The sequence below is a fragment of the Ailuropoda melanoleuca genome, chromosome 14 (assembly GCF_002007445.2).
Source record: "Ailuropoda melanoleuca isolate Jingjing chromosome 14, ASM200744v2, whole genome shotgun sequence".
NCBI classification, from domain to species: domain Eukaryota; kingdom Metazoa; phylum Chordata; class Mammalia; order Carnivora; family Ursidae; genus Ailuropoda; species Ailuropoda melanoleuca.
In genome coordinates, this window is record NC_048231.1 from 106,389,469 (window position 1) to 106,404,291 (window position 14,823).

A 14,823-nucleotide genomic window follows, 5' to 3' on the forward strand; every position below is an offset into this window, starting at 1 on the left:
AGTTTCTCAGGAAACAAGCAATTACGATTTTCCACCCCTGCATATTTTATTTATTTCAGCTAGATATTTACAGATATTTGCTAATATAAAAATACAACAGCCGGGCAGGCAGAGAGTTGAGGCCATGCAACCCGCACTGCAAAGACCCTCCAACTCCTTCAGCCTCATGTTCTCTTCCAGATGCTTTCTCTAAGGCTTTAAATAGTTTCCATTATTTCCACATGAAAATGACTCCACACCATTTTTGTGCACGGAGGCTGGGCTGAGCTCAGTATCTGTACTTCGTGGAGTAGTCCTTCGGAGACACGACCAGGCCGCGACCTTTCCGGGCGCCCCGGTACACAGTCTCGATGATGTCGATCATTTCCTGTTTGTCTTCCATGGCCCAGTTGATCTTGTTGTTGTTACCAGTGCCCAGGTCAATCATGATGTGCTTGTTCCTGCAAAGAGGAGACAGGGCTCAATGCTCACAAAAGCTTTCCAAAAAAGAGTTCCATGAAAAAAACGCCTTGTTTCCCACCATCACAAGCTCATATTAAACAGCAGTTAAGAACACACAGTCAAGAGGATCCGCCACTGTTTAGAAGATGGAAACAACCTCAGTACGATTGTAGAAACACACACCACGCATGGTGCAAGCCCTTTCTGCATGCATCGCTGCTCCCTCAGGACGATACCCTGCAGGACACAGTGTTAGTCACCTGGAAAGTGACACTGTTTTCCAGAGGGCTGAACTGACTTACCTGGGAAACACAATATACGACTTTTCCATGGTGCTCTCCCGAGCACCTAGTGTACGACTTTATTAAAGTCCTAATTGTGAAATTAGTGTATTTTGCATTTCTACAATTAGGGAAGTAAATGATACTTTACGAATTTGTTTTTAAGAAGCTACTTTAAAAAATGAATTTATGTGTACTTTACAAAGATATTAACCCTGTTGTCCTTGGTGCACTAGTTTTTCCAAGTTTGTTGAAGATTAGTTTTCATTTATTGAACTTTTCATTCTACAAGAATGAAGTACTCCAGCCTGAAGTCTCCAGCCCGGCCGCCTTTCAACCAGAGTGAGCATCCAAGAGGCAAATTTGATGTCTTTCCTCTGCTGCCAACATTTACTTCCAGGATAACATTCCACGTACTCACTCGGGCCCAGGAATCTGGGGGTCTAGACCCTGCCCCTCCCTGCTACCACTCTCCCTCCATCACCTGTCAGCCACTCCACGTTCCTACAGGGTCCCCGACACGGCCTGACTGTTCATGCCTGTGTGCAACCCCCTGCCCCCCCGCCCCGGAACACACGAGCTCATTCTAAACTTCCTCCAGCTGTCCTTCAGCTCCCCGCTGCCCTGACTCAGTACTTGTGTCTCTATAAATACCCATCCTCTGGCACCTATTTCCCTTTGCTCATTTACTCAGCTGTTGCCAATACGTGAAGTTCGGTGATGGCAGGAACTCGGTCTCATTTGACTTAATGTCCTGGCGCTAGACCACAAAACCTGGCAGGACTCAATATATGCATTTGGTGAAAAAATTAACTCAAGGACTGATGTGCCTTGTCTTAGAATTCTGGGTCACAGGAAGAGTGGAAGGGGGTTCATCTTCTCTTCTGAGAGCAGCGCCAGCCCCAACAAACCAGCATTGCCCCGCCTTCTTCCTGCAGCCTCCTCTTCCTCCACAGCGTCTGCTGTGCGTCTGCTGTGCCTCGGCGGGGCTGGCCACAGGCAGCGGGAGGCTGGACCCAAGATGGCTCTCCCGAGTTGCACCTGAAGGGTTTGGGGAGAATTCTGAGCAGCACGACAGGAAAGAGCTCCAAACCAAGGCATCCGCAGGGCCACACAGCCTGTGAAAGCTTTTAGGGAGAATGCCTCTGTGCATCTTCCCCGCGACTTGGGGAGCATGGCTGGTGGGGCTCCAAAGGAAGCCAGGAATGCGCTGCTGGGGATGGAGGAAAGGGGCCCTTGTTCCTTAGCGGCAGGACATCAGGGACACTGTCCTGCAGTTCTGTGGAAAGCAGAAGTCGTAATGATGCACCTGGATGTGCACCTGAGGAAATGTCCAGCCGAGTCTTGAAGAGGCTGCCTGCTTTCTCCCTGCTGTGGACGGTCACGACAGACAATGTGGCGTAGGAACTGCTAAGAGAAAGAATTAATCTCAGCCCCTCCAGATGGCAGAAGAAGCCACAAGGCAGAAACGGCACAGAGACGTGGAAGAGGCCACAGGACCTTGTGCTGAGCCCAGGAAAGCCCTCAAGGCCGAACATTCAGCCACTAGTGAGGGTGCCTTCTGATCTTCACAGACGAAAGGACAGGGACCTGGGCTGCAGGGGGCCGACGGTGCAGTGAGAGGAGACGACAGAGCCCTGAAATGCTACTGGCTGAGGTAGGCTGAAAAATGGCCCCGCTGCATCCACCTTTCCTGGAAAAGGCAGAAAGCCTGGGCAGGACCCTCCCAGGGCTGGGGCGTGAGCCCCCTTGAGAAACCAGACCTGTTTCCTATGCTGTCCCATGATGTGTGCTGGGAGAGCTGGGGCCACACACGAGGGGTGTCCAGGAGCCTAAGAAGCCTCATCCAGAGCTGATTTTTCATATGGGAAGGATGTGAATCTTTGGGGCCAGAGGGCAGACTGTGGTAGACAAAATCCTCAATCCAACCCCGCGAAGTTCCTGCCCTCATCCCTGGGGCTGTGATGTGATGAGACGCCAACCATCAGTGACATTACAGAGAAATGGAGTCTGGCAGATGTCCCAGACTTTAAAATAAGGAGATAATCCTGGATTATCTGGGCGAGTCTATGCCATTCTCAGCCTCGTAGAAGCAGACAGGAAATTGCGGAGATGGTGCGGGTTGTGGAGACAGAAGGGCCTCCAGGAGCAGGGAGGGCCCAGCACACAGCCAGCAAGGAGTCAGTGACCTCAGACCCATGACCACAGGGAACTGGATTCAGCTAACAACCTAATGAGCCTGGGTTCTTCCCTGACTGACGGCCCCAATAAGGGCCCAGCCCGTGACTGTGGCCTCGTGAAACCCTGAGAGGAAACCCACTGAGCCTGCCTGAACTTCGAGCAACAGAACGTGAGCTCGTGAATGTGCTGTTTTTAGCTACCAAAGCTGTGCGGATTTGTTACACAGAATATAAAGCCAATACACACCTTATACAATCCACCCAGACATTCCTTACCCGTTAGGAACGGGGTATGTCTAATGCTTAAATATTGCTATTTATCAACCTTTGCAGTAACAATAAACAGAAATTTTGACAAGTAAAAACAAAGCCAAATGGTGATTTCTTTCCGAATTAAATCTCCACAACACAACCTTTTTTGACTCATGATGTTACTCAACTTTATTACATAAATTCCATCAAATGTAAAGATATCTTGATTACATCAAACTCCCAGACCAACAATACTCAACTGAAGCGATAACTTTAGGAGAACATACCTGAAGAAAAACATGACAGTACACGGATCGTACAACTCATACATTTTGTTGAAGTCAGGCACTTCTGTAATATCCACAAGATAAATAACTGCAAAATTTTTAACCTAAAAGTAAGAGAGTGAAAAAAACCCTATAAAATAACACATCAATTTTTTATTCTGTAAAAGCACATTAAAAACAAACACAAGACTTTGTGGATAAGAGGACAATTTCAAACCAACTCCCCAGCATTTTTTCCCAGGAGCGCTAACACACCGGAAGGCAATTCAAGCCGTTCAGGGTCCTGACAACTGGCTGTCATACCTGCTCTAATGCTTCCAGAACAGCCAGTTATGCGACTCCCACAGAAATGCCCAGACACATTATTCATGCTGATCTAGTAGTAATCCATACGAACTTTCCCAAATCTGTACTTTTCCAAATACTTAATTGCACACAATCAACAACGGCTTTCAAACATGCCTTTGGAATTCAGCCATACATTCCTCCCACTTAGGTTTAAACACTGCAAATACTAATAGACTAGTACTCCAAGTAATATTGTGTAAAACAAATATTCTTTCATTTTTTTCACTAATTCCAAGTTCATCAGACAGGATTTAGAAAACTCAGAAAACTATTAATAGCATCACCTCCAATCCCAACCACCAGAGCTAATTGCTACAAATATATTTTTAGCAAATTCTTTCCCATTTTTTTTGTTATATATACACACATACACATATAAATCTGTCTATGCTGTTTAAATGTGATCATACCATAGTATTTTATATCCTGCTTTAATTATGGACATTCTCTTATACAAATTATATATTTTCCCCAAACACAATTTTTATGGCTACATAATACTTTATCAAATGGTTATGTCATTACTTTACCATTCTTCCATTATTTTCTGATTTTTCATGAAGATAATTCAGATTTTTCATTAATACCAATTATTCACCTGTAAACACTCTTACCCTTAAATCTGTGTACATATTTCATTATTTCCAAAGATGAATTCCTAAAATAGAATCTTTACAACAAAGGATGTGACATTTTAAAGGCCCTTATTTTATTTTATTTTTTTAAAGATTTTATTTATTTATTTGACAGAGAGATGGCCAGTGAGAGAGGGAACACAAGCAGGGGGAGTGGGAGAGGAAGAAGCAGGCCCCAAGCAGAGGAGCCTGATGCGGGGCTCGATCCCATAACGCTGGGATCACGCCCTGAGGCGAAGACAGACGCTCAATGACTGAGCCACCCAGGTGCCCTTTAAAGGCCCTTATAAACACTGTCTCAATGCCTTCCAGGAAGCTTATACCAATCTGCATGTTGCAGGCTGAGTTGTGTCCCCCATGCAGAGACCTGCTAGAGTCCTAATCCCCAGTCTTCAGAATGTGGCCTTATCTAGAAGAGGGTCCTTGCAGATGTCATCAGCCAGGATGAGACCGGCCATTCGGGACAGTGTCCTTTAGAGAACCGGCCATGGATGACTTTTAGGGAGCGAAATACCTGCAAGCCAAGAGCACCAAATATGGCGGACGACCCCATAGCAGGGAAGATGCACAGAGGCATTCTCCCTAAAAGCTTTCACAGGCTGTGTGGCCCTGCGGATGCCTTGGTTTAGAGCTCTCGGCCCCCAGAATGTGAGATGACAGACTTCAGTTGTTTTCTCTGCCCAGTTTGTGAGGCTCTGTTATTATAGCCCCAGGAAACACATACAAAACTAATTCTAAAATTCTGAATATAATTTGCAGATGAAATAATGTGGTTCCTTGGATTTACTTTAAATACTGCAGCATAAAAAATGTCAGGGGTCAGGTGACACAAGACTGACCAAGTATTGGGAGCTGTTGAAACTGAGCAATAGGCCCAGAGGGGCTCACTCTACCCTCCTCTCTGCTTTTGGGGCTATTAACAAAAACTCAACACAGAAACTTAAGCCACCAACACCAAAAAAAGTTGACTTCTAATGAGAACTCCTTTTGCCCCACAGCACTGGTCAGGGGAAAGCCTCACAAACCCTCAAGCACCAGCTCTCTGCGTGAGGGCGCTGACACCGCCATGTGCCCGCTGTCTACACATTGTTTCCAAAAAGCCTTAATGCAACTTCTTTATACGGTTGTATGGTTGATCCCGATCTCTGAACACATTCCTGAAGCCCTGGTTTCCTGTGCCAACAGTGAGATTGTGGTCACCAAGACCCAGTACTATTTTCATTCTGATTTTATTTAAAAATAAAACAGAGGGGCGCCTGGGTGGCTCAGTCGTTGAGCGTCTGCCTTCGGCTCAGGGCGTGATCCCGGCATTCTGGGATCAAGTCCCACATCGGGCTCCTCTGCTGGGAGCCTGCTTCTTCCTCTCCCACTCCCCCTGCTTGTGTTCCCTCTCTCGCTGGCTGTTTCTCTCTCTGTTGAATGAATAAATAAAATCTTAAAAAAAAACCCAAAAACCAGAAACTGCAGCACAGAAGTTAAGACTATAAAATCGTCAGTGTGTATAAATATACACAAGATGGTCAGGCAGTAACCCTGACTCATGTTTATCCCTTCAATGCCTTGCTCTGCTGACTGATGTACAAAACAAATTCCAATAACAATTATTATATTAAATATTAACTTATGGAATCACTATGTAAATATTCAATTAGTCTAAAAATCAAATGGGCAGGGCTATAAATTTTGTACTTGAGGAAAAAAGTAGAATCACAAATTTGTCCTTTTTATTATATGCAAAAAATTTTATTGTTCTGTTTTTTGGTTTTGCTTTACTGATAATTCTCCAGAAACCAAGAATCGTAAAGGACTAACAATAATTTACAAATTATTACTGCAGTCCACTGCACAGTCCCCAAAACTTTTCCTCCAAGATCTACCTCTGGCACCTTGTGTCCCATGGATTCGCTTTGCCACTTTGCAAATTCAAGCGCCCCTTCCTGCCCCTCCAAGAGGCCTTGAACTGCACTTCCAGGGGACTGTCAGCCTCAGCACACAAGAACCAACCACGGGAGTTTTAGCTACTGCATGGTTCTCACTAACCTCCCAACGTCATTTATTGAACCGAAGCCCTGCCCATGACAAATCGGACACCCCAAGTCACAATGTGAACTACAGCAAATTTCAAAGCACTCTCTACTCACCCATCCCCTCAACAACACTCAGGAAGCATGAAGCGCCAGGCACTGTTTTAGGTGCTTGAGGTAGATCTGTGAGCAACAGCAAACTATTGTATGCAAAAAATTTTAAAGAACATAAGGACTCAAACCGATGGACATTTCATAATCAGAAGGCAATCGAATAAAAGTAACTTGCTTAAAGATACAAGTCTGCATCTCCTTTGCCTTCTCATTCTCTCTGGTCTATCTAACCCCCAATCTGAACTCTAGCAGAAGCAAAGTGTCGTGTCAAGTTCACTTACCCCCAAACTGGAACATGTTCTTCCCTCACCACAGACTGAGAGCCCATTCTGTGCAAGGCACTCCTCACTCCTTAGTTCTGATTCTTTCAACACCCCCAAATAGAGACATTACTAATATTTTTTGCACAATGGAATTAAGGCTCAGAAAGACAAAGTGACTCTGAGCTGCACGGGGAAGCAAGCGGGAAAGCTGAGACTCACCAAGTCTGGCTCCAAAGCCCAACCTCTGGACGGGATTCCCTACCCAGGTGTCGAAGAAATTACTCTGCCCAAGGGGAGCAGGAGGCCCTGGGAGGGTGGGGAGTGTGCCCGGCTACAAGAGCTGCATAGGCAAGGGCAGAGGCAACGCGTGGGACGCGGGGTTAGAGGTGGAATGTGAGCCTGGAAACGCAGACAGAGTCCTTCTAGGCGTAAGTTCTAGTTATTGACTTGTTTGTTTCCACGTAAGGAGGGGCTGGGGACTCGAGAAAACTCAGGAGCATCTGGAGAGAGCATTACAAGTAATGCTGGCATGGCTCTGCTCTGGGCACCACTGCCGTCTGCATCCAACAGTGGCCGGTCCAGCCAGCCCGCTGGAGAGCCACGGGCAGAAAAGGGCTGGCCAGGGAGGCACACTCACAAACCAAGTCAAGGGACTCATCCAAGGAGGGAGTTGGGTCAAGTACCAGAGAGCCCATGTCAGACAAAGCCTGTGGGCATTTGTGATTCTGGCTACTGGAAGGTCATCAGTGACCGTGCAAGACCAACACAAGGCATCAAGTATGGACAGGCCCTGCAAGGAGCCTGGCTATGAAAAGGGGGACACCACTGAGGGTCTCAGCTGTAGAGCAGGGCCTTCCCTGGCCACCCCCAATTCCCTCTCTCCCTGGTGAGAGAAGCGAAAGCAGCTGTGCAGTGACGTGGCCCAAACAGCCTCTGTGCACAGTGTTCCTTTCACGTCACCACAGCCCCTCAGACAGCAGCACGCCCCTCTGGAGGGCTTTCCCGGGAAAAGTGACCCTCGAGTTCTTGACCTTCTGAATTTCACTAAGCACAGATACTTTATTACTTTTTACATATAAAACAAAGATACTGTAATTTAAAATGATAGACATTAACATTATAGTATAACCAAACAAACAGACCTCCTAAACCAGAAGCTGCCAATCCAACGGAAGCCCAAGACACCTTTCTGACTCAGTGCGAATTACTGAGCCACCTGGTTCTGGTTCTTCCACCCCCAAACCTCCAAGTTAAAGCAGAAACTGACACAAGAAACCACATCCTCTGAAAAGTGACCAAAATATATCTCATCTATGTTATACCTGAGGACATTCAACTATCCCAACTCAATGATATCACATAATTTTCACACTATAAATGCTGGTTGTTACAGTGAGACTTTAAGAGCAGGCCCTATTTCCTTTTGCCTCCAAAGATGACAAAGAAAACTGTAGCTCATTCAGGAGTAAGATAAACAGGTGCGCCTGGGCGGCACCATCGGTTTGAGCGTCCAACTCCTGGTTTCGGCCCAGGTTGTGATCTCAGGGTCCTGAGACCGAGCCCCGTGTTGGGCACCCTGTTGGGCACCGTGCTCAGCAGGGAGTCTGCCTGAGAGCCTCCCTGACCCTCTCCCCCTTCCACCTCTAGTGCGCTCTAAAAAGAAAAAAAGAAGTAAACAATCAAGGGACACCCTAGTACTTAACTGTTTCCTTCCCCTCCAAAGGAATTACATTATGGTTCTGCAGACAAACTTGAGGCTCAGAACCACGTCCGTTGTCTTTGCCGATGTGTTCTCAGAGCCAAACAGCACCTGACTCATACAGTACTAGTAAATGTTTACTGAATAAACTTTAACAATAAACTTGTATCTCAAAATGCTAGAAACACATTACTGGCACTAAAAATGTGTTTTTGGACAGCATGAGCTTAATTATGTAATCCTGAGTTCAGAGTTCAAACAGACCGGCCTCCAGAGACGGTCTGGTGCCACTTCTCCCTGACAGAGGTTCTCAAGCTCCTGCAGCTTAAGCGCTCGCAGAGGAAGGGGCCGCGCGTCCGGCCGGGCAGCACCGAGCGGCCTTCCTTCAACTCTGCGCCATCCCGCCAGTCTCTTTCCTCTGGAAAAGCCTCCATTTGCCCAAGCTTCTCCCAACATGGGCTACGTGGCTTCTGCCATGATGCCTTCCACAAGGTCTGAACTATTTTGTCTGAACATTTCACACCCATAAAGGAATCTGTGGTTAACTATAAGCCTGTGTATTTTTTATAAAACTGAAATGAAGCTGGGTGTCTACTATATTTTCTCCATTAAAAAATGTTCACTTCGAAAATATAGAAATGGAATGGAAAAACCATTCCATTCCATTGTCCGGCCCAGTATTTTTTTTTTTAAGTAAACTCTACCCCTAACATGGAGCTTGAACTCATGACCCCAGGATCGAGAGCTGCATCCTCTTCTAACTGAGCCAACCAGGTGCTCCAGCCCAGTATTTTTTAAACAAGTTATATAACTTAAAAATACATGACAGTCAAATAAAATTAATAGAATATGAGTGTCTTACAGTGAAAAGTGTTTCCCCTTCCCTGGACCCATATGTTCACATGTGAGGAAATCACATACGTTCTGCTTTCTCCAGCTGACATCATTAACAAATGCCCATGGTATTTAAAAAGCTTAGAAAATCAGTTTTAACGGCCAAATAATATTCCATCCAGTGAAGAGGACATTCCCAGTTCAAATCCCAACTGTCCATTTCCAAGTCTGGACAAATTACTTGGCATACCTATCTCAGGAGTCGTCATGAGGACCACATGAGGGGTGTTTCCTACACGGCAAGGTGACTGTCTAAGTGCTCAGAAACTAGAGATTACAGCCATCACCACGCTCTCCTACCATTAGACATTGTTGTTGCTTCCAGTTTTGCTAGAAATTATAGCAGAAGTCTTCTGGAGCACACAGCTCTGCCTACTGAAGAGGGGGCTGAGTTCCTAAGGCTTTTCATACAATGCCCAACTGCTTCCTAAAAGGACATCAGTATTAACTTTTCTACACCACAATAAATACCTTTTGATCTCTGATAGACCTGAGACAACAGTGCACTATTTTAATGGGTATGGGTCTGGAAGTTTACTTAACCATTAGAATTTCCTCTTTTTTAAGGTTCTTTGCCTCTCTATCCATGGGAGTCATCTTTTTAAATGGTACTTTAGGGGCGCCTGGGTGGCACAGCGGTTAGGCGTCTGCCTTCGGCTCAGGGCGTGATCCTGGCGTTACGGGATCGAGCCCCACATCAGGCTCCTCCGCTGTGAGCCTGCTTCTTCCTCTCCCACTCCCCCTGCTTGTGTTCCCTCTCTCGCTGGCTGTCTCTATCTCTGTCAATAAATAAATAAAATCTTTAAAAAAAAATAAATGGTACTTTAAACTTACTTGCATAAGTCTTCTATATCTAAAGTAATATTTTCTCTGCTAATTTGCAGTAATTTTAATTGGTTGTTACCAGTATTTTTTAAAAACCAAGAACTCTATGTACAAATTTCATTTCTATTATCAAGTTGTTTCTTAATGTATATATTATTCTGATCATTTGTAATAATAAACACCCTCTCCAGCCCTGTTGCCTACACATTCTATAAGCACGCCCCCTTTTTCTTCAGCAAGTCACTGACTAAGCTGTTCAGCAGTCCTTCTGCATTACATTCCACTAAATCTGTAAGTGAGAGTAACTCATGCGAATCATGAAGACTGAAGACCAGCCCAGGGTACCAACCACCATTCCAACCTTCTGAACAGAGCTCCTCCTCCAGCTAAGAATCCACCTCATATGCTGGAAAAAACATGTTCTGGACTGTTACTTGCTACTACGTATTTTATTTCTGAAGAACCAATTTTTAGGTAATTCATGTCAAAACCATCAAAATACTGCATAACTTTATTTTCCCAAACTATTTGCCTGATTAGCTCCATCGCGACAACTCCTGCAAATTTTGTGATGTGAATGATGCTGGCAACAGTGGCTAATGATTACAGAACATGTGACTTGCTATGTGAGAGAAGCATTCCGGAAGTCTGTTCTATTAACTCCATCCTCACGACTCCCCTACGGGTTAGGCACTACTGTCTCTTTCTTACAGATGAGTAAAAGGAGGCACAGAGACAAGTTATTTACGGTCATATAGGGAGTGAGCAGCCGGAGCTAGCTTGGTCCCCACTGCTAACCAGCGCTCCACATTGCCCCTCATAGCTTGCTGCGAGCTCCAAGGTTGTCATACCCAGAAACACAAATCCAGAGCAAACATATGCATTTCCTTGGCCCTTATGAGATCCCTCATTTGACTGAACATCAACTTCCCTAAGGTTCAATTTACTTTATGCAACGCTTAAGAATGATCCCTTAAAATCATTTCCAAAAGTTCCATACATATATTTGTCTTATATACAACTTTATTAGCATGTGTGATCATGAGTCAATGATAACATTGAGGTTTTGCATATTTTAAACTCTATTTGTATGGGTTTTTTTAACACATAAAAATTAAATGTTGCATTTATTCTTTCCCATCATGGAATGAGCTGTGACAAACTTCCTACAAAACGGCAAGACAGCTCAGAGGTACACAAACATTCTCTCTTTGAGGCTGTGCATAAAATCAGCTGCCGAACAGAACACTTTGTTATTATCACTCTACCAAATTCCAGACATCTGTGAAATCGTCACGCAGATCTCTTACATCTCCAGTGCAGCTCAAAACTAACCCAGCATGAGGTCAGGGTTGAGAGGCTAGCACTGTCAAAGCATCACGTCAACACACCACATTCCAGGAGAAACAATCGAATCAAGTCCAGCCTGAACAGTGGAACTTTTACTCACTTTAAAACAGCTGGGGTATCCAAACAGGGCTCGTAACAAGATGAGGAAGATCCCCCACTATCTGCCATTTCTGCAGAGGGAGATTTTTAAATAGAGAGTTAAGTTGTTCTTTATACTAAAACCTTAAATTTCAAAAATTCGTCTTGAGCTTTCCCAAAAAGGGCTTCCAGAATTTTAAACTCATATTTTGCCTAAGAAGAAAATAAAGCAATAATCTTGTGATGCATTTGAAGTTTGCATTTTTAATAACTATACTATATAATATTTTATTAAGTTTATTGAACAGAAATCCAAATTTTTGGACAAAAGAAAAAATACCTTAAAAAAAAAATCAAAGAAAAATACTCGAAGTGAGCCCAGTTAAGCTGTTCTTATCAACAGGTTCAATACCAAAAAGGAGTGCGTCCACCAACGACAGAGTGATTCAGTCTATAACTGACATAAAGGGATGAGAAAAGAACTGCTGTAAAAGTCCCTAAAAGCTTACGTTAACACACAAAATCTCGTCTCCTAGCGAAGAGCATTTTGCTAGCTTTGCTCAGATATGAAGAGCCAAATGACCCTCCATTTCTAAGCACCCTGACCTTGCGCTGAGGGCAGCAGGAGCTGGTCATCACCTGGTGTTTATGCCACCACCTGCAACGCAGAATTCGGAACACACACCCTAATTTATTTCAAAGGTAACAGAGCAGCAATGTCATTCCCAGAAAAGTGCTCGTAGGCAGTTCTTCACTGACCTTGGCAGTATCTGCCCTTGACCACCATAACCCAAGCAACGCATAAATGATTTCCTGGCACCACTTTATTTATGACTTCTGACCCCAACTGGGAGGATCCCCAGTGTCAGGAAACTGCTGCTCTCCTGAGTTCCCCAGGCACCTCCTCAAACTCCCTGAGGAAGGGAATGACTGGTAACCACAGCATGCCTACTGTGATCCTGACCGCCGCTGAGGGGTTTCTGAAAGTAACATCAGAATTCCCAGGACAGCTTCTTAAAAGGGCTGTTTCTGGACCTCACCCCAGACCAGCAGAATCAGAACCTCGGAGATGCACTTCAGCAAGTATTCCAAGTGATGCTCACAGTAACTGACACAAAGAACGGTCTCTAGTGTCCCCAAGGCCACCACCCCAAACCCTCACCTTGCCTCTCCTACCAAATAGGAGATAGTAAAAATAAGCAATGGACAGTCAAAGAGTTGTTTGTTTTAAGTAAACTAACCCCAATGTGGGGCTCAAACTCATGACCCCAAGACCAAGAGTCTCACGCTCTACTGACTGAGTTGGCCAGATGTCCTGGAAGGTCAGACAGTTTCTCCTTTCCTAAATACAAGATATATCCTTACATCTGTTATTCTACCAAAAGACGTTATTTTAACCCCTTATTCCTCTGAAATGTTCTAACATGGCTTCAATGTTTCCATTACTTTTACTCTTCATTAAAATGGCTTCTCAAATGATTTACGGAATATCAATAAGCTAGATATTTTAACACCCTAACATATTTGCTCTTTGTTCTATTGCTACAATTGCAAAAATCCTAATTAAAGTTACCTTAAAATCACCATGAAAAAACTGCAGAAAAAGCATTAAGCTCTTGGTTATATAAAAGTGCCAAGGACAGCACTTTCCTTATCAGCAAACAAGCACCACTGACAAGCCAGAGTACTGATATTAAATTCTATTTTCTAACATCTCCTGCAACTGAATCACTGGAAGCTATAAATCAAGTGACTTACAAAGAGTATGGTAGGGTGGAGGAGAAAAGACGAGAAGAAAAGGAACAGGGTTCACCATCCGATTAACAGGAATGCTCTGCTTCAAACACAAGAGACAAGAAACCAAACATGGACAGCCCTTTTCAACTAAGCTATTTAAGTAAACTCCATCGTTCTTGCCAAGGTCTCTAAGTGTGTTTTGTTCATGGCAGTGCAGGGGAGGACTCATGAACCTCTTCAAAACCTGAAGATCTACGGAACTCCTCCCAGAAAAAGGCAGAAGCTATTGTGTACAATCTTGGGGACCACATCCTCCCACCGCAAGGTAAGAACGCGTAGATGAACCCCGCTTCTTCTCTTTGCTCAGCGCGCTGCGCGTTAGCAATTAAGGCGCGAGCAAGGAGCGTTGGACGCACTTGCACCTCACTTTCAACTCCCCTGCCGACTGGCCAGGCGGAGGAGACTGACCACAACGAATTCCCAGGCTGATCCCGGAATGCCACGCGCAGCGGCCGAGCTGCGTTACCTTCTCAGCTATACTGTAGAGCACCTCGTCCATCTTCATACAGGTGGGGTCCCAGTCGTGTCCAAAGCGAATGACCACCACGCGGTCCTCCTCCGAAAGGATGGCCTGATCCACCTGCCAGCCGTTGTGCAAGTGTGGGAGCATATACGACATCTCGGGGGCGGATCCGGGGGTCTGCGAGGAGAACTGCGCGCACCGGCTCCTTCCGGCGGATTGCTGGGCAAGGGGGGCGCGGGGCTGCGCGTCACCCCGCCCGCGCACCCCGGTCCCACTGCGGGGAGGGGCCGGGACCAAGGAGACCTAGTCCCCCCGGCCCCTGAGACCTACCCCAGGAAGGGAGACCGGACCGAGAGGACGCCCCGCAGACCCCAGCCCCGGCGCGGAGACCCCTGGGGGTCGACCCTGAACGCTCCCCTCGGTCCCACTGCGGGGAGGGGCCGGGACCATGGGGACCTCGCCTCCCCCCGCAGCCCTACTCCTAAGCCCTACCCCTGGAAGGGGGACGGGACTGAGAGGACGCCCCGCAGACCCCAGGCCCGGCGCGGAGACCCCTGGGGGTCGACCCCGAACGCTCCTCGGTCCCACTGCGGGGAGGGGCCGGGACCATGGGGACCTCGCCTCCCCCCGCAGCCCTACTCCTAAGCCCTACCCCTGGAAGGGGGACGGGACCGAGAGGACGCCCCGCAGACCCCAGCTCCGGCGCAGAGACCCCTGGGCGTCGCCTCTTGCTTCCCGCCCCCTCCCTCCCCGTCCCTCCCAGCCCCCCAACTCCGTTGGCCCGCACCTCTGCCGACTACAGCGTCCCGCGCTGCGGTTCCTCCCGGCGTGGAGGCGTGCTGGACGGCGCGTGCGCGCCGACGTGAGCGTGCGCGTGTCCGCCGACGTGGGG

The 14,823-nt window shown here is 46.5% G+C and overlaps 1 protein-coding gene across 6 annotated transcripts; it reads right to left on the reverse strand.

Moving 5' to 3' along the window:
* Nucleotides 1-21: 21 nt before the first annotated feature.
* Nucleotides 22-14,804, reverse strand: TXNL4A (thioredoxin like 4A). 6 transcript variants are annotated; one of them, XM_019800875.2, is made up of 4 exons: nt 13,935-14,073; nt 11,694-11,763; nt 3,442-3,545; nt 22-440 (listed from the first exon to the last, which is right to left on the reverse strand). In XM_019800875.2, exons 3-4 carry the CDS (start codon nt 3,483-3,485, stop codon nt 269-271), a joined length of 216 nt encoding a protein of 71 aa, XP_019656434.1. In that variant the 5' UTR covers nt 3,486-3,545; nt 11,694-11,763; nt 13,935-14,073; the 3' UTR covers nt 22-268. The 6 variants fall into 6 exon arrangements, with proteins under 6 accessions (XP_019656434.1, XP_034497846.1, XP_002920414.1 ...); XM_034641952.1 differs by lacking the exon at nt 11,694-11,763 and adding an exon at nt 14,719-14,804 and having other exon boundaries at nt 269-440; nt 13,935-14,120; XM_034641953.1 differs by lacking the exon at nt 11,694-11,763 and adding an exon at nt 14,719-14,771 and having other exon boundaries at nt 269-440; nt 13,935-14,150.
* Between the last annotated feature and the right edge of the window lie 19 nt (nt 14,805-14,823).